The 27,607-nt window shown below is 40.7% G+C and overlaps 1 protein-coding gene across 1 annotated transcript in view; it reads left to right on the top strand.

The window, feature by feature from the left end:
• The window catches only part of ACOX3 (acyl-CoA oxidase 3, pristanoyl), a 66,224-nt gene extending 39,704 nt beyond the window's left edge, over positions 1–26,520 (top strand). Inside the window, 9 exon segments of the mRNA XM_065597113.1 lie at positions 2,294–2,416; positions 3,580–3,700; positions 5,632–5,754; positions 6,604–6,717; positions 15,392–15,507; positions 18,393–18,567; positions 19,737–19,804; positions 20,566–20,652; positions 24,865–26,520. Coding sequence (XP_065453185.1) covers positions 2,294–2,416; positions 3,580–3,700; positions 5,632–5,754; positions 6,604–6,717; positions 15,392–15,507; positions 18,393–18,567; positions 19,737–19,804; positions 20,566–20,652; positions 24,865–24,984 — 1,047 coding nt within the window. The 3' untranslated portion in view covers positions 24,985–26,520.
• The last annotated feature ends 1,087 nt before the right edge of the window (positions 26,521–27,607 follow it).

Here is a 27,607-nt window from a genome sequence, read left to right as displayed (position 1 = left end):
GCTGAGCTGAGCAGAGCAGGCTCCACGCTTGGCATGGTATGTTGTCTACACAGGTAACCCAGGTAAAAAGGCGCGAATCAATTGTCTGCCGTTGCTCTGACGGAGGGGGAGGTGCCTGACGACAGAACCCCCCGCAGCACTATTTTGCATCATTCAGGCATTGGGATCTCAACCCAGAATTCCAATGGGCGGCGGAGACTGCGGGAACTCTGGGATAGCTACCCATAGTGCAACGCTCCGGAAGTCGACGCTAGCCTCGGTACTGTGGACACGGTCCGCCGACTTAATGCACTTAGAGCATTTTATGTGGGGACACACAATCGGCTGTATACAACCGATTTCTATAAAACCGGCTTCTGTAAATTCAACCTAATTTCGTAGTGTAGACATACCCTCAGGGAGATCGTGTACCTAGGCCAACGGGAGCATCTCTCCCAGCATTGGTTGAATCTTCACTAAGCACTAGCTGCTTCAGCATTGTAATTGTAGACAAGCCCTTAGGCTCCTTTACATCACTCTGGCAATGTAAAGAGGCCTTAAAGCACACACCTCTCACTGCCAGAGAGGTGTAAATTGGCTTTATGTAACTAAGAATCAGACCCTGGAATACTGAAACCCCAATATATTGTTGAGCTCTTAGAAGCACTTTTCTGACATTGGTGGGAGGGAGTTTATTGTTACTTTTCAGAAACTCTGGGTCCATATCAACTTTCATCATGCTTTCTTTTGTGTTGGTCTGCCCTACATTGACATCATCTTCCAGTCTATTCCCAATGCAGCTGCTAAGATCATCTTCCTCACCTGTTGTTCTGAACATGTCACCCCATCTGCTGAATCCTTCTCCTGGCTTTTACTACTCCACTGCATCAAATTCAAGATTCTTATCCTGACCTTCAAGGTCCTCACAGCTCTGCCCCTCTCTGTTTATTTGCTTTTGTCTCACATTTCATTTCTTCCATAGTCCCTGACTACTCTCTTTTCCACATCTTCCACAACCAATGTTGCACCTACTTCCATGTTGTCCCCTATCCATGGAACACCTTCCTTCAACGGACCCATAAGGGCTGTACTAGATCATCCTCAAGACCCACTTCTTCCTTGAGGCTGTCAACAAACAGGCAAACTAATCATAGATAAGTTAGGAGCAGTCAGATACCATTGAAGTGTAAATTATTTAACAAACCAAGAAGTGCATAATTTATATAACAACTGTACCTCTTTTGATTATATTTCTCTTTCTCTCCTTTTGATTTGGCTTGTCATCTTCAATTGAAAGATTGGGGTAGGGTGTTTGTGTGTAAACATTGTCTACAACATTGTGGGTATTAAAGAAAACAATAAGAAGAATACCCTCCACCTTACCATTGGTTTTATCAATGCACAGTTGGTTAGCATGTTTGTGTGCATTACTTTAGCCTTTTTTCTTTATTAACCTTTGAAAATATAGAAATAATTATTTGTATTGCTGTAGCCCACGTCAGAAGCTGTACAAACACAGGATAAAAAGATGGTCTCTGCACCCAAAGAATTTCATTGAACCAATGTGCTGGTTTAATCTGATGTTTATCAAAAATTAATAGGAACCATGAACTTGGATGGTTTCACCATGAGCATCCCTGTGAAGAAGGTTCATTTACTTTACTGATTTAAAGAGCCATTGCAAAAATAGCTAGTTGGGAATTTTTCAATGAAACATTTTTCATTGAAAAATGCCAATTTGTCAAAACCATAACTGTTCACTGGAGAGGGTTGATTTCAACAAATTTCTCAATCCAAAGAAGTTTTTAAATTGTCAAAATTATGTTTGAAATGAAAAACTCCAGTCTTCTGGTTCAAAATGACTTTTCATTTAAACTAATTCTGGGAGGAAAAAGCCAAAAACCGAATAAAAACATTTCAAAATTATTGAAATGTTTCAATTGACCCAAATTCTTCTTCTTCTTTGGGGCGGGGGGAGAAGGGGGGGGGATTTTTGGTTTATGAAAAGTTGACTTGTTCTGATTTGGGATGGGAATTTTTTTTTGAAATCTCAAATTTTTGTGGGACAGGAAAATTGTTTCCCATCCAGCTCTAATTGCTAATTGAACATAACCACAAACAATATAGTCTGTATTTGGATAGGGTATTGGGGGTGGGAGGGCAGATGCTTAATAATTAGAAGATTGAAGTTGAAATATGGTAGTTTTCTAGAAACTGAAGAACTATACCATAGGGGTTTTGAGTATCCTTGGAAAAGCCCCTAATAATATGTATATATCAACCTTCCCTCACACAGATTTAATTTTCATTCTAGCAATGGCGCCTGCTTCCCTATCTGGCAGCTACATATGCCTTAGACCATTTCGCCAAGTCTTTGTTCATGAACTTCATAGAATTTCACATAGGTCTTCTGATGAAGGATAAGAGTCCAAGACAGGTGAGATGTATATACATATCCTTTTAATTGCAACTCGGGTTTTCAATGCAGTAAACTTCCAATTGTTAAACCAAGGGCCTGTATACACAAGTGTCTCAGAAATGAGGGGAAGAGGGAAACATTAGTGTTAAAGGCCAGGAAAGCAGTTAACTTTGATCATGGGTTTATGTTCTGATGACTTCAATGGGATTTAAGCATACATTCAAGTTCTTTCCAAAACAGTAATGTTTCTTCTTAAATAGGGGCCTAAGTAATTACTGGTCACTGCACCTTCAATGGGCTCTTGCAATATGCACTACTTATACTAAACAATCTGTTCCATCTTGTATTTAGTTGTGACACATAGAATACCTTTCCCAGACCTGAAGAAGAACTCTGTGTAAGATCAAAAGCTTGTCTCTTTCACCCACAGAAGTTGGTCAAATAAAAGATATTACCTCATCCACCTTGTCTCTCTGCATTGTCTTAATGAAGATTCAGTTTTGGTCAACTGAAATTGACACTGCATGAGATACATGACAGAGTTTCTGTCATAAGCCAGAACAATATCTTTTCAGAGTCAGGCTCAAGTTTGCAATTCAAGTTAATACATTTGAAAATAATTTAACTGTAAAATATTAACATTTATGAAATGTGGGTTAAATGAGCAGTACAATGAATTTGTTGGCAATCTCTGTAAAGGAAATAATTTTTATCTCTCTGCACCTGTATAGGGCCTGACTCTGACCAGCATAAGTGCACTATATAGTTTTTTTTATTGTCTTTTTGTAAATAGAATTATTTTTGTAATAACTTAAGGTGGAATTCACCCCGTGTCAAGGTCTGCACAGTGACTGTTTATCACTTCAGTCTCACTTAAATCCTTGGGCTTTGTGCAGGTCAAGTTAAATGGTGTATAGGCCTTGCACCCCGGTTGGTGTGTATTATGTGTCTTCTTTTGTGACCAGTCCATAGAGGATGTGGGTCTGTTTACAGCTCATGGCTAGAGAGCCTGGCTCTTTTTCGTTCAAGACATATTCAGGCTTTTAATACCTGGTTCAATCCCTGGTCTTGGTCAAGACTGTGGCAGTCATATGGATTAATTTCACCCTTAGCTTTTTGTGTGTACTCTTGAACTTGTTTTGTTTAAAAAAACATTTACCATTAGCTTATTTTTTACAAAGGCTGAAATTGGACGTGAGATTCATGCCTTGTCGACTGGTGGTAAACCACTGGCCTCCTGGACTGCCCAGCAAGCGGCCCAGGAATGTCGAGAAGCTTGTGGAGGACATGGTTACCTGGCCAGTAAGTTACAAACTCCTGAATAGATACAGTCAGTTAAGATTGTTTGCACACATTTCTATCACAGTTTTTGTTGTGTACAGATGTATGCATCAGTGGCAGTAAGTTTTCAAAAGGGTTTTGGCCCCATCTTCCTTTTTACAGATTGTGATGGTGTCCCCAGGGTACAACCTGGAGCTGTCGGACCACTATGCCCCCTTAATCCTCCAGCCTGGGCTGTCTCTTACAATGCTATGCCAGTGACAAACAGCCAACCCCTCCAGGTGCTATCATCACTCAGCCATCAGCATGTGGAGACTCACACCCAGCAGTCACCCCAGAAATATACCATCTTTCACTGCTCAAGCCTCCCTTGGACAGTGCAAGTTCATTAATTAATTTGTCACTCCAGCAAAGGGACGTGCAACAGTCCTTTTAAACCTGAGCTGAGATTTCCCAGGCATTTTAACTAAAACCACACAGTTTTAGGTAAAATATAAAACAGATTTATTAACTACAGAATGATAGATTTTAAAACGATATTAGTAGCAGACATAGAGATCAAAGTTGGTTACATAAGAAATAAAAATAGAAACACGGTCTAAATTCTAACTTTAACAGACTACGACCATGTCTTCACTAGCACTTACGTTGGCAAAACTTTTGTCGATCAGGGGTGTGAAAAAACCATCCCCTTGAGTGACATACGTTTTGCTGGCATAAGCGCTCGTGTGCACAGCGCTATGTCAGCGGGAGACCCTCTCCCACCAACAGCTACCGCCGTCCATTGAACTGGTTTTATGATGTTGACAGGAGAGCTCTCTCCTGTCGGCATAACGCAGCTACACACGTATTCTTTCAGCCGCACAGCTATATCAGTACCGTGGTGTCACTGTAAGTTTGTAAGTGTAGACATGGCCTAAGCAAGATCTGAATCAAATAGCTCTTCTCACCCTAATACATGTTACAGGCAGCTCACAGTCCTTAATACACAGGCTAGATTCCCTTCCCAGCCTGGGACCAGTCTCCCCGGTTCAAACTCTTTGTCTTCCAGATGCTCTCCCAGGGGAGATGGGGGAGGAGAGAGGCCAAATTGAGATGGGGGAGGAGAGAGGCCAAGTGATGATGTCACTGTTCCCCTTTTATAATTTCTTCCAACTGCTAGAAAGATACTTGCTGTGAGGTGGGGGTTAGGTAACCCTCATTGCATACCTGCCCTCTCTGAGAAGCCTCTGGAAGAGTGGATTCTTCTTGATGGGATATCAACGCCTTGGGATATCAAGCCAATGATAGTTGCTCCTTTGTTGCTACTGAAAGGCTAGCTGTGGACATTCCCCACTTCACAACATATTTCAGTAACACATACAGAGCAGTATTTCATAACTTCACATACAATGATAGCACATATAATTCAACAGGATGTTAATGTTCAACAGAGCAAAACTTTTTAAACGATACTTCACAAGGCATTCTTTGTACAAAACCTATCATAATCATTTCACAGTGGTGAAGATGGGGGTTCCAGGATGCTACTTTGAGGTACAGAGTGTCACACAGATCCAGTTGGCACATGCAAAATCTGCACCCACAAAATGAATTTCAGGTGCAAAGTGGAATATTTGCACTGGCAATCAGGCAGTTACAACTATCCAGACTACCCTTGCAGTTCATTTGGAGGAGAAATACAGATGCAGATTTTGCACATGCAGATTGCCCTCATAAAATGGATGTCATGCTTCTGAAAATTTGCCCCTATGTATTTAGTTTTGTAAACAAAGGGTAACTTTTCAGCATCATCTGTTGGTAAGAATAATTATATTGTATTGGAAACCAATTCCGATTTTTTATTTTATTTTTTTACTCACAGAATAATTGTTTCCAAGTTCTTTTGACCTATATTTGTATAATGATTGAGTAACATTATGTATTAAAATTTGTGACTTTTCTTTTAAAAGTGAATCGTCTAGGTGATATTCGAAATGACAATGACCCAAACTGCACCTATGAAGGAGACAATAATGTTCTGCTTCAGCAAACCAGCAACTACTTACTGAGCTGGGTGAATGCTAAACACCAAGGTTAGCATGCCGTACTATATCTTTTAGATTTAGTGGTGATTTGGTAACAAGACTAGGAGATAATTTCATACTGACAGAATTTATTTATGTAATCATTATTTGTAGATCATAAATAATGTGTTAGGTACCTTCATAAACAAATGTCTTGATCTCCCTCTCTATATATTTCTGTTGCATCAGTCTCCACAGTATCTGGACCTCGTCGTAACTAGTTGTTTTCCATGTTGTAAGCAGGTAGTTTTGAAAAATTAACATGATAAAAAGTAATGTAGGGCTTGATGCTCTATCTGCTAGGGATTCAAACTCCCAAATCCACTAGAAGTCATTGGAAGCTTTCTGCACCTGGGGGGGCTGTGTGGTCCTTGAAAAATAATATAAAGGCAGTCTATCTCCTATCACCTTTATACGCGTTAAATAGCATCTAAATCCAGGTCAGTCATTCCAAATGAACTATGGTGCTAGGCAATGAGAGTACAGGTTGCAGAATGTTTAGCCTAACTGAATAATTATAATGATAGCATTTTGTTGTTTTCTGGATAAAAGATCACGGGACAAATTGCTGGCACAGATTCTGTCCAACATCTTCCAGGTGTGGAAAACCCATTCGTGGGTATTGAATCTACAATCTCCGCTCCACTGGGAGCTTGCAACCAGCCAGGTCAGCGCCTCAGCACTTATTCACCTCTCCTTATTCGGCTGAATCCTCACTAGGCAGTAATAAGCTAAATATTTTGGCATTTCTGCACCTGGCCTATCAAGAAAGAGTAAACCTAGCCCCAGGATAGTGTTTTACCTCAAAATATTCTGACATTGACTTTGTAACAAATCAATTCATCATTGGTATTCCAGATAAAGCTCCTATTGCATCCCCTCTTGGATCAGTAAACTTTTTGGAAGACTACAATCATATTCTTGGCCAGAAATTCACAGCCTCTAGTGTTGAAGATTGCATGGACTCCTCAGGTAGCCATTTTCTATTTTCTCAATACAAATAATTATTTTCACTCTGTCCCTTCCCCCCAGGTAGCTGATTTTTCTTCTCTCTCTTTGTCCTCTCTGTGTTTTTCCACCATCTTTTGTAAGCAGACAGCTTACCTATAAGCATTAGAGATTGAGTGATGCTTCCAAACTCACAGTATTCAAGGGAGCTCAAAGTACGGCATATCCTTTTAGACACAACATCCTGCATCTTGGCAGGGGGTTAGACTAGATGACCCTTGTGGTCCACATCTTCCATAGAATCTCTAGGGATAGTAATTCCATGCTCTAATAAGAATATAATAGTAGAAATCTATTATCGACCACCTGATCAGGACAGTGATAGTGACAATGAAATGCTAAGGGAGATTAGAGAGGCTATCAAAGTTAAGAACTCAATAATAATGGGGGATTTCAGTTATCCGCATATTGACTGGGTACATGTCACCTCAGGATGAAATGCAGAGACAAAATTTCTCGATACTTTAAATGACTGTTTCTTGGAGCAGCTGGTACAGGAACCCACAAGGGGAGAGGCAACACTCGATTTAGTCCTGATTGGAGCACAGGATCTGGTCCAAGAGGTAACTATAACAGGACTGCTTGGAAATAGTGACCATAATATAATAACATTTAACATCCCTGTGGTGGGAAGAACACCTCAACAGCCCAACACTGTGGCATTTAATTTCAGAAAGGGGAACTATGCAAAAATAAGGTTAGTTAAATAGAAATTAAAAGGCACAGTGACTAGAGTGAAATCCCTGCAAGCTGCATGGATGCTTTTCAAAGACACCATAATAGAGGCCCAACTTAAATGTACAGTAAAAGAACTGAAAGAGAGCCACCTTGGCTTAACATCCATGTAAAAGAAGCAGTGAGAGATAGAAAGGCATCTTTTAAAAAGTGGAAGTCAAATCTTAGTGAGGTAAATAGAAAGGAGCATAAACACTGCCAACTTAAGTGTAAAAATGTAATAAGAAAAGCCAAAAAGGAGTTTGAAGAACAGCTAGCCAAAAACTCAAAAGGTATTAGCAAAATGTTTTTAAGTACATCAGAAGCAGGAAGCCTGCTAAACAACTAGTGTGGCCCCTGGACGATCAAGATACAAACGGAGCACTTAAAGACGATAAAGTCATTGTGGAGAAACTAAATAAATTCTTTGCTTCGGTCTTCACGGCTGAGGATGTTAGGGAGATTCCCAAACCTGAGCTGTCTTTTGTAGGTGACAAATCTGAGGAATTGTCACAGATGGAAGTGTCACTAGAGGAGTGTTAATTGATAAACTTAAGAGTAACAAGTCACCAGGACCAGATGACATTCACCCAAGAGTTCTGAAAGAACTCAAATGTGAAATTGCAGAACTATTAACTATGGTTTGTAACCTGTCCTTTAAATCAGCTTCTGTACCCAGTGACTGGAAGATAGCTAATGTAACACCAATATTTAAAAAGGGCCTAGAGGTGATTCCAGCAATTACAGACCGGTAAGTTTAACATCAGTACCGAGCAAATTAGTTGAAACAATAGTAAAGAATAAAATTGTCAGACACATAGAAGAACATAAATTGTTGGGCAAAAGTCAACATGGTTTCTGTAAAGGGAAATCGTGTCTTACTAATCTATTAGAGTTCTTTGAAGGGGTCAACAAACCTGTGGACAAGGGGGATCCAGTGGACAGAGTGTACTTAGATTTCCAGAAAGCCTTTGACAAGGTCCCTCACCAAAGGCTCTTACGTAAAGTAAGTTGTCATGGGATAAGAGGGAAGATCCTTTCATGGATTGAGAACTGGTTAAAAGACAGGGAACAAAGGGTAGGAATACATAGTAAATTTTTAGAATGGAGAGGGGTAACTAGTGGTGTTCCCAAGAGCCAGTTCTAGGACCAATCCTATTCAACTTATTCATAAATGATCTGGAGAAAGGGGTAAACAGCGATGTGGCAAAGTTTTCAGATGATACTAAACTGCTCAAGATAGTTAAGACCAAAGCAGACTGTGATGAACTTCAAAAAGATCTCACAAAACTAAGTGATTGGGCAACAAAATGGCAAATGAAATTTAATGTGGATAAATGTAAAGTAATGCACATTGGAAAAAATAACCCAACAAATAATACAATATGATGGGGGCTAATTTAGCTACAACTAATCAGGAAAGAGATCTTGGAGTCATCATGTTCTCTGAAGAGGTCCACGCAGTGTGCAGCGGCAGTCAAAAAAGCAAACAGGATGTTAGGAATCATTAAAAAAGGGATAGAGAATAAGACGGAGAATATCTTATTGCCCTTATATAAATCCATGGTACGTCCACATCTTGAATACTGCATACAGATGTGGTCTCCTCATCTCAAAAAAGATACATTGGCATTAGAAAAAGTTCAGAGAAGGGCAACTAAAATGATTAGGGGTTTGGAACGGGTCCCATATGAGGGGAGATTAAAGAGGCTAGGACTTTTCAGCTTGGAAAAGAGGTGACTAAGGGGGGATATGATAGAAATATATAAAATCATGAGTGGTGTGGAGAAAGTGAATAAGGAAAAGTTATTTACTTGTTCCCATAATATAAGAACTAAGGGTCACCAAATGAAACTAATGGGTAGCAGGTTTAAAACAAATAAAAGGAAGTTCTTCTTCACACAGTCGACCTGTGGAACTCCTTGCCTGAGGAGGTTGTGAAGGCTAGGACTATTAACAGGGTTTAAAAGAGAACTAGATAAATTCATGGAGGTTAAGTCCATTAATGGCTATTAGCCAGAATAGGTAAGGAATGGTGTCCCTAGCCTCTGTTTGTCAGAGGGTGGAGATGGATGGCAGGAGAGAGATCACTTGATCATTACCTGTTAGGTTCACTCCCTCTGGCGCACCTGGCATTGGCCACTGTCAGTAGACAGGATACTGGGCTGGATGGACCTTTGGTCTGACCCAGTATGGCCATTCTTATGTTCTTCTAACCCTATGATTCTATGATCCCTAATAAGCAATGTTTTTCCTCTGGTATTTATTATGATGTGTGTAGAGCCTTGACTGCAAGAGAACTAGGATGGGAATTAACTTGATCGGTTGGGTGTTTTTATTCCTACTTTTGCACAGCTCTTCACCTTTTGGTTTCATTCCAAAGCAGACACACTAAAAACAGGTGCTGTTCTTGTGCTACCTGTGACCTGGGTGGCTGTGAGAAGTGCAGTCTCCTTTCAGCCTGCTTTCTAGACAGCAAAGGGAATCAGATAGAGCTGGTTTAAAATTTTCAAATTTTTGATGATTTTTTTGGCAAAAATATTTGCTGTTTTTCAACCAACTTATGGAGTTGATATTTTTCAAAAATTTAAATCCTATATAAAAATTTACGAAGTTTTCTGTATTATTTATCCAGCTCTAGATCTGATAAGCTGACCGCTGAACATTTGAATTCTCACCTGATCCAGTGCTTTTTTCAGTTCAACCATCACTTCTTATAACATATTCTCTATCAAATTGCATTCTACTATTTATTTATGTTGTGTGATGCACATTGCAATTTACAAGGGACCAAATTTTCATTTCTTAATATGTCTCATTGGCACAAAACGTGCAAACTGAATTCTAGCATGAAATTGCTAGACCGAATGGTTTCATGCAATATTGGCTTGCATGTATTCTTCAAGTAAAGTGTTATTTTTGTTCCTCTGAAGTTGTATTTGTTGGTAGTTGTCCTCCGCTATTGTATTGTTTTTAAGAGAGGCCATGTCTACACTACAGAGTTAAGTAGACTTAATTTACATCGATTATCATAAACTGCTGTAATTACATCGCCTGTGAATGTTCATACAATGCTTCCTGCACCGACAGAGAGAGCAGTGCACTGTGAAAAGCTATCCCACTGTGCAAATCATCACCTTCTCCTGCTTAGAGTTCTGGGAGTTTTCTCCATCCCAAAATTCCAAGGTCTTCCAACTGCATTTCAGGCCATTTTTCAACTGCCCCTGTAAACTTTGCACCTGCCATCTCTGCCTGAAAGCATGGATCCTGCACTGCTCACCAGTCTAGTGATAAGTGTTATGAACTGCTGATCCTGCAGTATTTCATGAGCTGTTGTGTGCCATGGAAAGAAACAATTCAAGATTGATGTTGGTATTCACGAAGCAGCTGGACACGGTGGATTGTTGCTACTGGGCTCAGGAAACAAGCAGTGAGTGGTGGGATCAGATTGTAATGCAGATATGGGATGACGTGCAGTGGCTGCAGAACTTTCATATGCGTAAAGCCACCTTCCTTGAACTCTGTGCAGAGCTCATACCCGCCCTACAGCCCAAGGACTACAAAATGAGAGCTGCCCTTACTTTTCCTCATTCACCTTCTTATTTGACAGAGGCGCTCCACCAGTGTGTAGGAGCTGGCCCTCAAGGGCACATCTGCAGAAGCAAAAGAAACAATACACAGAGTCAGTAGTGTGATTTCACTCAGTCTGAAATCAGAAAAGCATAAAAGTTACATACGCCTCTTTCTCACTTTTCCTTGGCAAGCACCGCCAGAGCGCTAATCATGGTGAATTTGACCCGAGGGTGTGTGCGCAAGATGGGACAAAGGATTTGGGTGGTTTCAGAAGGGGATCACTACGAGCGCCTAGTAACACTATTCTGAAAAAAGAGAACTAGATAACTAATCTAAGGGAGTACTTTGCAAGGCAAGCGAGACAGTTCCAACAATAAGAAAGAACTGAAGGGGGGCTCCCCAGCTGGCTCCCCAGCCGACCTGACGGGAGCTGCTAAGGGAAAAAGTTTCTGACGACCATGCACGCGGCGCGCGCATACACCTGATTGGAATGGACGTGAACAACATATCTCGAAGAACAACAATTACAAGAAGATGAGTAACCGTTTTATCTCTATGGAGGATTCCCAGGAGATCCCAGTGTGCATTAACAAACTGTTTTGCAAGACCTCCACTGCATAGCTGCACAGGGAAATGTGAAGCAGATGCAAACAGTACCTAGGGTTGTTAATTTCAATCCCTTCTCCCACATGCACCATGTAGCAAAATAAAAGACACTCTACCTTATGCAACCATGCACTATCAAAGTAAAATGAGTACTCATCAGAGCTCCCATCTCCTGCTTCAGGCACACCAGAACCGGACTGCTGGGACTGGCTAGACCACTCCGGAGTCAAGAGGTCCTGGCTTGCCACGCCATCAGATGAGCCTGTCGCCTGTCCCACATCCTCCTCAGGGCTGACTCCGCTGACTGCTGCCTCCAGTCCCCCCGAAGTATCCAGGGGGCTCTTGGCAGGGGAGGTGCGGGTCACTGCTGAGGATGGTGTGCAGCTTCTTGTAGAAGCAGCATGTTTTTGGTGCCATACCAGAGCGACGGTTGGCCTCCCGTGCCTTCTAGTACGCCTGCCTTAGCTCCCTTATCTTAGCATGGCACTGCTACATGTCCCTTTTTTGCCCCTTTTCATCCACGCCACGAGCAATCTGCTCAGAGATGTCAACGTTCCTATGGCTGGATTGGAGCTACGACTACACATCCTCCTCTCCAAATAGACCCAACAGATCCAGCAACTTCCATTGTACTCCACGTGGGAGCCTATTTGCTGCGGAAAGCCAGCATGGTCAACTGGGAAGATGCGATGTGAGCTGTCCACTCTGAGCAAACAAGAAGTGGAATTTCAAAAATTCTTTAAAGTGGGAGGAGCGCATGCCTGAGTACCTTTGCAGAGTAGAAACTGCTAACCAGAGTGGTCATGATGGGCATTGTGGGACACCTCCCAGAGGCCACTTAGAGTAACATAAACAAGTGCAGTGTCTACACTGACACCGTGTCGCTGTAACTTTGTCGCAAAAAGCTCTATGTTGCTCGTCGAGGTGGTTTTATTCTGTTGGTGTAGCAGGAGAGTTAAATCGGTGGGAGGAACATTGCTGTGTGTACACCTCCACTGTTTTGTCTATGAAACCTGATTTTCGTTGACAAAACTGTGTAGTGTAGACAAGGCCAGGGACTCTTATATGGGCCAGATCTCCATTTGATGTAATTAGATTAGGGCCTTGAAATAGCTTTATAAGGAAAGTGCATGTGAGTTAGAACAGTGGAGAGCAGGGCAACATTTTGAATAGTACAATATGCACAGACAAAGTATGTCACTGTGTAGTAATTGTCTTTGATTCGGTGGGAAAAAATGGAGAAACAGTGAGAAAAGAGCTTCAGCATTTGTCTTAGTTTTCTCTGCTATAATCAAATTAAGAAAGACAGTACATGCCATTCCCACGATCTTATTGCTGCTATTTACCCGAATTGGCCCCTAGGGGGAAATTAGAGGGAATTCGATCTATATGAGGATTTAAGACAAAAGTGAGTCTATGAAACTGAGAACTTATTGTGGGTAGAAATTTAACCTTAATTTATAGATGTCATTAACAGGCAATCTGCTTGTTTCCTGGTATCCAAAATAACTGCTTCAATGCTCAGCTAATTGAATGAAGAAATGCTGGGATTACTAAAGTTTCGGTAATGATGCAGAGCTCCAAATGAGATAATGCCTCAATAGTTATGACAAAAACTTAACATCTGATTAGCTTCAAAATGCAAAGGCTTAGAAAAAAGATTTGCTGAAATGATTGTTTGTTTTGTCTTTGTGGTAAATCTCAAGCTTGTGACATGCTGGACAGCACAAACTAATAACTAAGCACATTTCTGTCTCCTCAATTAATACCTACCAAAGCAGCCAAATCACAGTTGGAAAAAAAACTAAATCTGTTCATCTGTATTAATTTTCTATTAGAAGTAATTTAATAGCACTGGACTAAGTCTCTGACTAGGATTTAGGCCACCAGGATTTAGCCAAGGGTATGTCTACATTAGCCGCTGGATCAGCGGGTAGTGATCCATCTATTGGGGATTGATTTATCACGTCTAGTGTAGATGCGATAAATCGATCCCCGATCGCTCTGCCGTCGACTCCTGTACTCCACCGCGGCAAGAGGTGGAAGCGGAGTCGACGGGGGAGCGTCAGCAGTTGACCCCCCACCATGAGGACGCGAGGTAAGTCGACCTAAGATACGGCAACTTCAGTTACGCTATTCTCGTAGCTGAAGTTGCGTATTTTAGATCGATCCCCCCGCCTAGTGTAGACCAGGCCCAAGAATCATAGAGATGTAGAACTGGAAGGGACCTTGAAAGGTTATCTAGTACTCCTCCCCATACTGAGATAGGACCAAGTGTACCCACATTCCTAACAGGTGTATTTCTAACCTGTTCTTAAAAGCCTCCAATGACAGGGATTCCACTACCTCCCTTAGTAACTTATTCCAGTACTTAACTATCCTTATATAGTTAGAAAGTGTGTCCTGATACCTAACCTAAATCTCCCTTGCTACAGATTAAGCACATTACTTCTTGTCCTACCTTCACTGGACATGGAGAACAATTGATCACCATCCTCTTTATAATAGTCCGTAATATATTTGAAGATGGTTATAAAGTGCCCCCTCAGTCTTCTTTTTCTTAACACTAAACATGCCCGTATGTACTCTGTAATACCTGCTTCCCTAATAATCCCAGAGTGCTTTAAACATTTAACAAGCTGATCTGCAGTAGTTACTTCACTTGCCACTTAAATACAGCCACAGATGGGTGGAACATGGTAACAGTTTAATGGCATATACCGTCACGCCACAACTTTTGAGGGCTCAACCCACAAGGTGTTGGCTATCCTCAATGCAAGGAGATACACAGTACCTTTCAGGATTGAGCTTTAGAAGAGGAAGAGAAAATACCTTACATGATTGAACCAGTAGGGAGGCAGAATATAAATAATAAACTGAGAATTTGACTCTGTTACAGGAAACAACCCATTCTTGTGAAAAGTGTCATGGGACATTTAATGAATGTATGTGGCCAAGACCTTGTTTATTCTTATTTCAAAGACTATGGTCAGGATTCTCTTGGCAACTTTGCCCCAGTCAGGCACTTCAAAAGTTGCTGTTTTGTGGCAGTGGGTTGCCAGCAGAGCATTCCCCTAGCAAAGGGCAACTTTCCAGTGGTCACAAGCTGGTGGAGGTGGCATAGCTCCTCCTGTGAAAGCTGCCCACACCCACCTCCAGGATATCGGAGGAAGGATGGTGAAGGCTGAAAGCAGGGAAGGGTCATGGCAGAGTGGAGCTTTGCTATGCCTGCCCTCCACTGGCAGGGCATTCAGGGATAAGGTCCATTCAGGAACCTTACATCAGTGGGATAAGTTAGAGCAGCTCCTTATGCTAGGGTCAGGTTGTAGAGGAAAAGGTTCACAACTGGCTCCCTGACAACTTTCCCTCTGCCCTGCAATTAGCAGAACTTGGCCACAAGGGAGAATCTACTCCAACATCTCCAGCAACACAGTGTCCCCTTGGTTAAGCGTCGGCTCAGAGAGAATAGAATCACTTCCTGCAGTGCTTAGGCATTCCTCAGAGGTTCTTGTCCAAGGAATAACACTGCCCAACACTGTTTGGTTGAATATTTGTGATGCAATGGCAATGCAGGAGATTTTAATTGATTTATGTAAGTCTCTAAGAGGAATCCAGTATCCGTCCCAAATAACATGAGTTTAGAATAAAGTCAGTTCTGTTTGTGATTACTAGCAATGGGAGCATCAACATGCAATATTTCAGTTTTCCTCTCTTTACCACATGGAAAATTTCTTCTGTCTTGCAGTTCCATTAGCTGCATATAAATGGCTGGTTTGTTACCTGCTCCGAGAAAGTGTCCTGAAATTGAGCCACGAGAAACAGTCTGGGAGTAGTGATTTTGAAGCAAGAAACAACAGTCAGGTAACAATTTATTCAGAGTCCTACCTTATTTACTGTCTATTTTCCTCCAGGTTTGCCAGATCTTGTTTGCCTTATCCTTCTGTCATTCATAAAGCAGCAAATCATAGTAACTAATAAAAATATATTCCCATCCATGTGCGTTGTATTAAAGGAGGACAACTATGATCAGTAAAATCTTTCAAAACTTAGTTTCCTTCAGAACCATGCAGACATAGTTGTGTAATAAATTCAAATTAATCTTAATTTTTAACTCTTTTGAAGATTATATCTACTACTATTAAATCCACTACCGCTCCTAATTAGTACATCTACATCTGCTTATTATGCTGCGCTTGTGGCCAAATACATACTGTAGGAAAGAATCCTGTTCTGGCAGGTAGATGGACTAGATGACCTAATAGGTCTTTTCCATCTCTAATGTCTATAATTCAAATGCAGAGCCCTCATGACAGATACCAGACTGACAGTATTGGAAAGTGAAAAGGAAACATTGACAGTCATACTACGAGTGGATCTACTGTCCTCTAACAAGATTTTAACAGCCAAGGAGGGCAAGGCTCCAAATCACAGCTTGCAGCACTTCCCCATCCATCTCTATCCTCAGTGAGCAAAACTGGCTGGAACCCAAAACACAGAATTCTTGGCATTTGTCACTCCTGAGGGGGATCTGCTGCTCTGGAGGCAGCCAATCTTACCGACCTTACCTGCAAAGTACATTGAAAACTTGCAACAAGAAACACTCAACTCTGTATCCAAGTAGAGAAGACCTGGCTTCATCCAGGCTTCCACCACCCAGGATAGCTCTGCTGGTTGGGACTTCGCAAAAGCTATAGTAGAGGTAACCACCATCAGAGCCTTCATCTGAGCAACAGCTTAGAATAAGAGAGAAATGTCTACTTTGCTGGGTCAGTATCAGATTGTGAACAACATGTCCCCTGTCTGGCACTTACTACTGACAGCAGCATAAATACAACTATGATTCCATCTGGTACGGCCCATTACCCAATGACTACGCCCCTTTAGGAATGTGGTGCATAGCCAAGTGTGTTATGAAGCTGAGCAATATAGAGGTACCCTGCCCTACTTCTTCCTTGTATTCATTAGGCTCTCTTCCCTCCCTACAATGCTTGTGCAGCACAGGGGAGGATTTTTCTTGTAAATAATGTGCCTCAAATACATCTGAAAATGATTAGCATGCTGGGAGACCTTTGTAGATTTGATTTAAAAACACTAGGGCGTGAAGAAGCACTTTCTGTCAACCTCTTGGTAGAGAAATGATGTAGTGTTCAGTCATGCTGCAGGAGATCTGGGGCAGATTCCTCGCATATCCCTGGGCTATTGTGAGTTGAGAGTTCACTGAAGACAGGGGAGGGAATGCTTTGTATCACTCATCTGTGATGTCTCATGCTGGCTGAACAGGATTAACGGGCTCAGAAGGGAGTCCTGTCCATTTGTTCTCAGCCACAAGGTTAATGGGAAAAATGCAGGACTACAAGACTGGGTTTATAAAGTAGGAAGAAGTGGGGGGAGGAGGGAACTCATTCGCAGGGCTCCAACAGGGATATTGAGAGACATTTGATTATGACTAGAGAATTGATCCAATCACAAAATTCTGATCTAAATTCAGGTCCAACCATTGAGGGTGAAAAAATCTCTCTCCCATCCCAAAGTTTTATGGGTGTTCAGATGTGGATTTTGTTGTTCAAGCTTATCTCTGGTTGTGACACTGATCAAGGGTGCTATTGAAGAACTATACAAAGAGAGTGAAATTATTTGGAATGGGATTTTGTTTTTTTAAATATCCTGTCTATGGCAGTGATTTAAAAGAAACCCAACCAACTGTGATTTACTGAACATAGAACAAACCCAACAAGTTGAATAATACAAAATTAATGCCTGTAGGGAACAATTGAGAGCAGTGTAAAACTGTTATAACACAAACAGCTTCCTATTCAGCTCTCAAATACATATTTATTCATATAACAACCTGTTTCAAATTTAAATGGTATTCCAGTGGATATGTAAAGGCTACCAAATCTTACTATGCAAATACTCAGTCCCTATATTTTTATCCCGTGTATTAAAAATAGTGTACGAGGTAGTGATTTTTTTTACCTTGCTAATAGGGTAAGAGCAAAGGGTTAGTTGCGTCATTCTTTCAAACAACATTAGAGTCAATGGGGACTAGTAAGCACTATGTCCAATAATGTTTATAGGATCAGGCCCTTCCTTTTCCTATAATTTAGTAGAAAATTTTATCCCTGCTATAGAATTCCATAAGATGGTTTAAAAAAAATGTATAAAAAAGAAGAGCAGTCTCTATTCAGTACTATAGATTTTAGAATAATTTCTATAGAACCCTACTGGTATCATTCATATTAATTTCTATAGCATTTTCTATTAGGGCTCAATGGGCATTAACAAGACATTGGACGTGATTCTCAACTGTCTTCCACTTTCTGTAGTCATTTACACCAGTACAAAGTGGGTGTGAAATGCTGCCAGATCAGAACGGTTGCATATTATACATCAGTTTTGCCCTGACTTTGGACAGGTAGAAGTGACTGTCCAAGTTGGGAGGTGGTGGAGAATTAGGAACCTTATTTCCAGTTGCGGTAGATATGTCCATTGCCTTTCCGAAAAACCTAAAATTGTCCCTGGCCAAACAGACATTTGAAATGCACAATTTGAAAACACTTGCCTAGGCGCACACTTCCCAGAGAGTCTTGTTTATTCGTTAAAACTTGAGGGGGATTGTCAACTGGTGTAAATCGGCATAACTCCATTAACTTCCATGTTGCCATGCCATCTTATAGCAGCTGAGGATCTGGCCCTTTCGTGTTTTGTTTGTCAACATGTTATTTAATCCTTTTCTATTTCTTAAGGTATACTACTGTCGTTCGTTAGCCATCGCTTTCATCGAGCAAACAGTCTTACAAAGGTATCACGAATACACTCATGATCCCGACACGCCATCTACACTCCAGCCTGTGCTAAAGCATCTTAGTGCTCTGTATGGACTGTGGTCTTTAAGTAAACACATGGCCGTGCTCTACCAAGGTGAGAACAAATCTATCTTCAGCAGGGATCACTTTTTTAAAAGCCCTAATTGTAACCTTCATTTTTTCTATACAGTGCATTGGACTTTGGCAGGGAGAGAGAGAATCTTGACTGGAGTATATGATAGAACATTTAGTTATTGCCTGTGTAATGCAACATTACTGGGTAGGCTGTCAGAAGCAGGGATTCAGCTCTGGATCTAGAAGAGTCAGCCTCTATTAGCTAACGTAAAAGCCTCAGCTCTGTTAGCACAAGGGCTGTAGTGAATTTATACACCTCTGTGAGATCCAGCCCCTGGGGCAGGGGTGATATCTAGCCACACTGCAAGTGCGGTTTTGTCTACACTAGCATGCTGTGCTGTAATTGGCCCATGTGGACACTGCTGGTGCAAACTAAAAGGTACTTAGTTTGCATTAAATTAAAATAAATAAATAAATTAATGGAGATATCCCATCTCCTAGAACTGGAAAGGACCTTGAAAGGTCATCGAGTCCAGCCCCCTGCCTTCACTAGCAGGACCAAGTACTGATTTTGCCCCAGATCCCTAAGTGGCCCCCTCAAGGATTGAACTCACAACCCTGGGTTTAGCAGGCCAATGCTCAAACCATTGAGCTATCTCACCCACCCCGCAAACATTAACATAGTTCTCTTTCAAATAGGACTATGTTAATGTGAACTAGGTACCTTTTAGTTCATGCCCACAGTGTCCACCCGGGGCAGTTACAGCGCAGCATTCTAATGCACGCTCTGATTCACACATCCTGGGGCCGTAGACAAGCATTGTGACTTACACATGTAAAAGGCTCCTGGTGGCGAGTTTTAAAGTCTGCCTCTTGAGTGAGAAAGTCATCACAACTCTCACAGGAGGCTATATTTCACCTTCATAAATACTGAAGAGATTTATAAAACCATGCCATTGGTAAAAGGAATATACACCTCTACCCCAATATAACACGAATTCGGTTATAACACAGTAAAGCAGTGCTCGGTGGGGGGGGGGGGGGGGGGGGCTGCACACTCCGGCGGATCAAAGCAAGTTTGATATAATGCGGTTTCACCTATAACGCGGTAAGATTTTTTGGCTCCCGAGGACAGCATTGTATCGGGGTAGAGATGTCTCAACATAATCCTAACTTCACCATTTAATTTCATTGTAAATATATTTGCAGGTGGATATGTTTCAGGTGAACAGCCTGGTAGATTCATACAGCATGCTATTCTGGAGCTTTGTTCCAAGGTAAGTCTCTAACATCATTTTGGTGTGGATAGACAACAGCACAACATGCCAATAACGGAAGACAGACATACCACGTACTCTGCACTTCAAGAGATTACCAGGATGCTATCCTATTTGCAGTTGAATAGCCTGTTTAAAAAAGGGAAGGCTAGTAGCATTGGATCAAATCCTGAGTATACTACAAGAGCTCAAAGAAAGTAATCTTTCATATTTTGAGGGAAAATTCTTGGAAGAAGATGCTCTGGATTTCATTTGAAGTAATGTGTTTATTGGATGATATGGGAGGCCAATAAAACACTTGAGAGCAGCAATGCCATTCTATTTATTTCATTATCATCTCTGCTCATAAATATTGTCTGTGTTATTTTTTTCTCAACCCGTAGCTTTTCAAGCTAGCACACATTTTGACCAGGCAAAATATGAATTGTAAAGAAGAAGAATCTGAAAATTGTACGTTAATGAATGAGCTGTGTGTTAAATCAGTTTGTATAGACATACACAGGACTGCCTAGATGAAAATAAAATTTAATGCTTTTAAGGAAAGCATGGAAAACTTCTAAAATACAGAATTGGGTCTTTTTTTTTTTTTAATTGCTCTGGAAAAAAGACAAAAATAGTGTGAATAGACAGTGTATTGATAGTGGATCTTTCAAAGTGTAACTTCTTAAGTTACCATTGGCTGGTGGCTTCCAGCACTGCTTTGTTGTTCGTAGGTAACCATAGAAATCTAGAAGAGATTTATGCTTTTTGTTTTTAAACAGTTGAAAGATGATGCAGTTGCCTTGGTGGATGTCATTGCACCTCCTGACTTCATTCTGAACTCACCCATTGGCAGAGCTGATGGAGAGGTAAAGAGAAGCCTTCCTGTGTTTGTAAAGCTAATAATTAAAAAGGCATTTATGTAACTGGATAAATTATCATAGCTTCTTTGACTTCAATGGAGCTATGACAATTTGGACTAGCTGAGAATATGCTCCAGTATATGGGGAAGTCACATGCTACTGTTCAGAATGTATTGCTTTGGTAGAAATCTGTGCATACCCTGGATTGAAGAAGCTACTGTACATCCCATAAGATCTCTTTTCTAGATATTTTAATATTTGGAGGGCCTCCAACATCCTTCTAACTTTTCCAACCCTGCTGATTCCCAAACTCATTGAGTCTGGTTCTCTGTTACTATCTTCTTGTTCCATGATGCTGTACCTATGCACATAGACCCCGAAAGTGGACTGGTCTTTTTTACTTCTCTATCACTTTGCCCAGCATAGTCTAATTTGCCATCCATTATCACCCTAAGGGTAAAATTCTGGCCCCTTTGAAGTCAATAGCAAAACTCCGATTGATTGTAATGGCGCTAGATTTTCATCCGAGGTTGTTGTTTCTGTTTAGTTCTGTTGCTATTTCAAATTATTGTCTCAGCAGATGTAATAGCTTTCACTTTACCAGTTTGAATCTTGTGTTTTTATTCCTTGCCCATATTTCTAACCTTTCTAGGAATGATTACTCTGACCTCACTGGTGCTCACAACACCTTCATTTTAGTGTTATCTGTGAATGTAATTTACCCTTTTTCCCCGATTTTTAATGAAAATGTCTAATATGAGAGCAAAGTGAAATTAAAACTTGTTCCAATTAAGAATTGTTATGGTCATGGCCTAAAAACAGAGAAATTACATAGCAACCTTCCAGAAAGATCTAACACTACTTTATTTCTTAAAACCCAGAACCTTAACACACAAGAACCAAAAACAGACACAATGTGGGCTGCTCCCTAAGGGTACGTCTACACTGCAGGATTCTTTCAGTGGTGTGTAGTGTACATACATGCATAGCCCTCCTAGCACAGACAGAAATAGCAGTGTAGACTGTGAGACATGGAGTAAGCAAGTAAAAGCATGCGGGAAGGGTGTAGGAATGTACATACACTACATGCTCTCTGCTCACTCATGCCATACATCTGTCAGCGTGGAATCTTGTTGCATCCCTCCGTAGGCAAAGACTCCAGCAGCAGGAAAAGGCCCCAGCAACTCCCTGCCACTGGAGCCCTTCCCTGCCACAGGGAAAGACTCCAGCAGGGAAAGTCTCTGGCAGTGGGGGACACAGCAGGGAAAACACTCATCCTTTCCCTGCTGCCTCCTTCCTGCCAGGGCCTTTCACCGACACATGTAGCTATATACCGAAGTGTGGCCGCAGCCTGCTTTAAACTGCAGCATGTAGCTACACATACACTACATGCTGCCGAAATTGGTGTGTGGTATAGATGCTAAAGATACACAACTCACCCCACCTTTCTCTAGGCTGGCTCTTGGCAGACTGACAGCAGAGGATCCAGACTCCATGCTCAGAGCTCCCTAGCCTGCAAACAGGACCAAGAAACCCCTTAGGATTTGAAGGCAACAGCTTGTAATTTCTAGTTTTCAATACCCCGCAAGAATGATATTAACAAAAAGTGTGTCATGAGAGAATCACATTTATTCAATGAGAGTATATAACATGATGTCCGGAAGTGTCTTGTGATGGATTGAGACAGCCCTTAGCTTGCAAAGTAACAGATACACTTACAGACCAGAAATAATAATAAACACCGCCACCACTGTGCTTTACACCATTATTGGGAGGATCTCAAAGTATTTTACAAACATTAATTAACTGAGCCTCAAACCAATTTGGTTTTTAAAAAAACGGGTCAAGATTTTCAAAAAAGTGACTGGGGGTTTTGGGTACCCAACTTGGGGCACCTTTCAGAGGCCCCGATTTTGAAAGGGATAGATTCTCATCACTTTCTGAAAATCAGGCCTCTTCAAAGGGTCTCAGGTTGGGCACCCAAAATCACTTTTGAAAATCTTGGCCAGAGTGTTTCAGTGTCTGCCTTCTCGTAGTGTCATTCAGTCATCTAAGCAATACCATTGTGTCGTGGGTCCTGGAAGTGCTGCTCATTTGCAGATATCCCTTTGCGCATGTCAGTTTCTTCCTCAATCCAGTTAAGAGTGAAGGGCTTTGGAAAGTGTCTTTCTGTACAGCTGGATGATTCTTGTAAAATTTCCGTTCTAAAAATTCCTCTTAGTGGATCTTACTAGCCTCTTATATCTGCGGCTGAACAAAACAATATATACACTGTTTTCTGAGAGCTACAGTGAATACACTGGATAGGCACAGCTCACAGAACAGGGTGGTACAGAGCTGCACTTTCCCTCAAGGAACAGTGAAAAGTATTCAGAATGGCCCCCTTAGTTTTCTAGTATGCAGCAGAGAGCACCTACTACAATACCCACCCCTTCATGAGGTGCTGCTTTCCCCAGTGCGCTATCCGTTCCCCTTCCTGGGAGCACGAATGGAACAATCTCTGCTCTCATAAGCAGACACTTGGCAATTCTGCCTGGCCTGTATGCAGGCCATGCTGGGGTATAAGAATGTTCTTTGAATATTGGATCTGATCCAAAACATATTGTACTATATTGACATCATTCCCTTTGTCACCCATATTGTGTACTTGGGTAAAGGCTAGGCAAAATCTGGCCCTGTGTCATGGGGTAGCAAAGCTCATTTAAAAAGTATTTCATTTCTTTTACAAGAGAGACTAAAGATCACTCATCTGTTAGTCCAATGGATGTCTCCATTCCAGGAACCCTAAGTGGCATTTTCAGCTTTATCTTGTGCAGACACCAATTAAAACGTTGTTTTAGACACATCATCAGAATGCTGAAGACAGTTTTTGTTCCACTTCCTTGTTTACTGCTTGAACTATCAACAACATAAAAATTAACTAGTCTAAATGAAAGAACCACCCTGTTCCTAATCAAGCTGTTGCAGCTACCCAAAATGAAAGCAGCAACTTCTGATTCACTTATTCGATTGCAGGGGAGTCGTTACCAAAGAGTCAGACACATAGAATTAGGAGCAAGAAGAGGGAGGTGGTCATTTTCATGGCACTGAACACAGTCTACCTGTGACTTTGTTAAAATCTTCTAGACCTGGTAGTTTTGGAGTGTGGCCTCCGAAGGATGGGACTCCCCGTCAATGGGAGGGTTATTCATGGGGGGAAAGGGCTAAACTTACCCTGTGGCTAAGTGTCAGCAATTGCGTGGTCAAAATTTCACACTTGCATGTCTGCTTTTAGGTACTCAAATTCCTATTTGGGCACCTAAATCAGTGATCTGATTTCCATACATGTAGGACCAAAGCCTCAGCTGGTGTAAATTTGTCTAGCACCATTGAAGTCATTGAAGCTATTGTGATTGACACCAGGTGAGAATCTGGTCTCCCTCACCTCCTCCCATTTTTCTAGGATGGTATTAAAAGTTTAAATTAATTGTGAAACTGTCAAATATTTCCAAATAGCAAAAGGTGTAACCTGACTAGTGCTCAACAGATCTACACTATTAAAGTGGCCTTTTGCAGAATTTATTTCCCATTTAATGCTTTTAGCTGGGCTGCATAAAATAAGTTGGGAAAGACTGATGAATTAACAATGTGCTGATGGGAGAGGAATTTCTGATGCTCAAACAGAAGTGTTCACATCTGGGAGAAAAATTCTGTAACTTGCCAAAAACATATAGAAAGAAGGGTAAAAACAGAGTATTTTCAGCTATAACTTCCAGAGGCATGGACGGAATGAAACACAGCTTCATTTCATCTTTCCTCTATGAACTGTGCTTGTTGAGATAACTGAAATAAAGATGGAATTTAAAAAAAATCACCAGGAAAATTAAGTAGAAATCAAGAACCCTAGAGTTGTCACTGTTTTTCTTTTGCTTCATGATTGTTTTATAGCAGTTAAAAGGTTAAAAGGGCAGATCCTTAGGTGGCACAAATCAGCCTCACTCAACTAAGTCAACACAGCTAGTCCAGTTTACCCCAGCTAAGATCTGATCCCAAATTTGTTTTGTTCTTGCTTTCATGTAATTATGCAATTTATTTTGTGCTTATTCCTTGTGCTTGTTCTGTATTCCTAGAAATACAGTTGCAATTCCATTTCAGTTGGTTTTATTTGAATTGTTTAAACTTTTGTGAAATTTAAATGATTTTCTGCTTATGTTAATCTACATTTTTCTTCTTTTGCAGCTGTATAAAAATCTGTGGACAATAGTCCTTCAAGGCAGCAAGGTGCTGGAGAGACCATCATGGTGGGCAGAATTTTGTGTTAATAAACCCCTTGTCGGCAAGCTGAGGTCGAGGATGTAAATCAAACATGTAAGAGTGGCCCGGTAGGGCAACGATTAATAACATATTTCAGACACAGAGGAAGGAGCACATATTTCAAATGAAGGTGATTTCATACAGAAGATGCCAAGAGATAGAATGAGTTTGAAATCAGATATGACCCAATCTTAAGGACTGTTGACATAATGGCAAGAACAGTGCAACACATCTGCATGTGGTTCATAGTAATCATGCTAATGTTAATCAGTCGCAGATTAAAAGAAAAAAGTCTCATTAAAGTTAATTGCTTCTCACAGCTTCAGTACGTATAAAACTAAATATTACTTTCATCAGTGTCCTGACACCAAATAGGGTCTAAAAGTCTTGTAATTGCTGGCATGCTACAGAAGTTAAACATTCAAAAAAGTCTACCTTGAACTATGAACAGACAGGTCAGTTTTACTTTTTCAAGTTTCTGGGAGAGTATTAGTAAAGCAAAGGGGTATTTAGAACACGGCAGGATTTTCAGTGGGGATAAACTTAGGATAGCATCACTGGAATTGAGTAAGTGAGTTTCTTTGAAGTCCATGAAACTACTCTGCTTTACACTATCTGTTCTACAACGTTTAAAATAGTTGATTGTTCTTTCAACGCAAGAGATGTGATAAATTGACTTCCAGTTTGAGGTTTTGATTAATCCTCAAGTTTTGTATCACTGTAGATATAACTAGTTCAAAGTTTCTCATTCACTTGTCATTGTAATATTAATTTATGGTAATGCAAATGTAAAATGATTGTATAACTTCACTAGTAGTTATAATGTTTTGTTTTTTTCCCCCTTCTATAGTGTTAGCTTTTAATCTCAGCAGACCAATTGGTGCAAGTCAACACATGTTGGAGCTGCACTTACTTCCTTCACGTCCAAATTTAGTCCAGTAATCTGGAAGTGGGTTGTTAAAAATAAACAAAATGATTTCTGTTGCCAGATGTTGTAGACATTTAGTCAGGGACAAGAAAGTAGAATGATAATTACTCCAGCTGAGGGAGAACCATTCTTTATATATGTTTAGTAAAATTCCCCAAGTAATGAGTAGTTTCCTTTGCAAATGAAGAGCCACTAGTAAGTTTTTGAAGTGCTGAATATTTTATATTTTTAAAATAAAATCTGGAAAGATACTGCCTGCTTTTCTATACTGTATGATCTCCCTGTTACTCTGAACTGATCTAGGACCAAATCCTGCTCACCGTACTCACATGAGCTGTCCTGTTCAGGCCAGGGGGACTATTTGTTAGGAAGGTGTCTAGGATTCAGGGCTTAATCCTGTGCCATTAAAGTCAATGGGAGTTTTATCATTGACTCTCAATGGGAGCAGGACCAAACCTTAGTGGATTTTTTTTTAATTGTCACCATTCTGTTCCAGCTGTACACTTATGATTCTGATGAAGTGTTTCTATGCCAGAATTCCAAAGTTTGTAAGTCTTTATAGTGTCATGACTCAAATATTTAATAACTGTTATTGTGCTGGTTTTTTGTATGCAAATATTACTAGAATACATTTAATCAAAGTAAAGAATAAAGTGGTATTTTCAGTTTTTGCCATATGATCAAGTAGTTATACTGCTCCTTCTAAAGTTTCACCAAAATCAGATCGAACGTGGGAGGTGTTTCACTGCTGGAAAAGCCATTGAAAGGGCATTTCATTTTTAACAGTCTGCTCTCAGAGAATCTCAAGGTACATTTTCCAAAGCAGAAACCTTTTAAAGTTTCAGTTTAGGTTGCTAAGGGCAATTCAAGAGATTAGTTTAAAGTGCCGCAAAGTGAAAACTTCTTATTTTAAGCACTGCCTGTAGTTCTCATTTTCTTTTTTTTTCTATTCTTCATTTTCTCTTTCCAGTTGTGTGGCAGAGGATCCAAGCTCTCTTTTCCCAACTGCTTTTTCTAGCAACATCCTTTCATTTTTGTAGCAGTACACCGAAATTCAGAATGTCCCAACAGAAACTTTCTTCTAGCAACTGGTTTATATAAAATAGATGTAAACATGGCCAGATTTATTAAAACTCCTCATGCATATCAGAATTGTTTTTCTTTGAACTGCTTCATCTTATTAATTCTAAGACTATCCAATAGGTGGCATCATCCCATAGACAGAATTTTAACACTGTTCCATGGAAGCAGAAGTAGCAGTACTATGCTTAGATCCATACACACAGAAGGCAGGGACTCTTGCAATTGTACTATTTTTGTTTGTATAAATGTTACATTAACTTTAAATATACAGCAGAGGCCCAGTCATGATTAGTATCAAAAGCCTACATTAATGCTGTGTGTTCCTACTACACTGATGAGCAAATATCTGAGTGACCACCAAGGGAACTGTGCATCCCAGTTCGCCTCATCAATGTGACTTGTGTGATTGGTCTCCACAGGAGAAGAGAGGGAGATAATGGGCATGTCAAAGGTACGGCCAGTTAGCACACAGCGCAAATACCCAACACATGGTCCTATTAATATATTTATTATTAGGATTGTGGTAGCACCCCAATCAGAACTGAAACCCCATCATGCTAAGTTCTGGACAAACCCACAGGAAGACATAGTCCTTGCTCTGAAGAGTTTACAATTAAATGTGAAACCACAACTAACAGGAGGGAAGAAGTGGGGAAA

This window comes from Chrysemys picta, chromosome 5, assembly GCF_011386835.1.
Source record: "Chrysemys picta bellii isolate R12L10 chromosome 5, ASM1138683v2, whole genome shotgun sequence".
In the NCBI taxonomy this organism is placed as follows: Eukaryota; Metazoa; Chordata; order Testudines; family Emydidae; genus Chrysemys; species Chrysemys picta.
The sequence above is the reverse complement of the archived record's forward strand: the minus strand, read 5'-3'. Positions and strand labels throughout refer to the sequence as shown.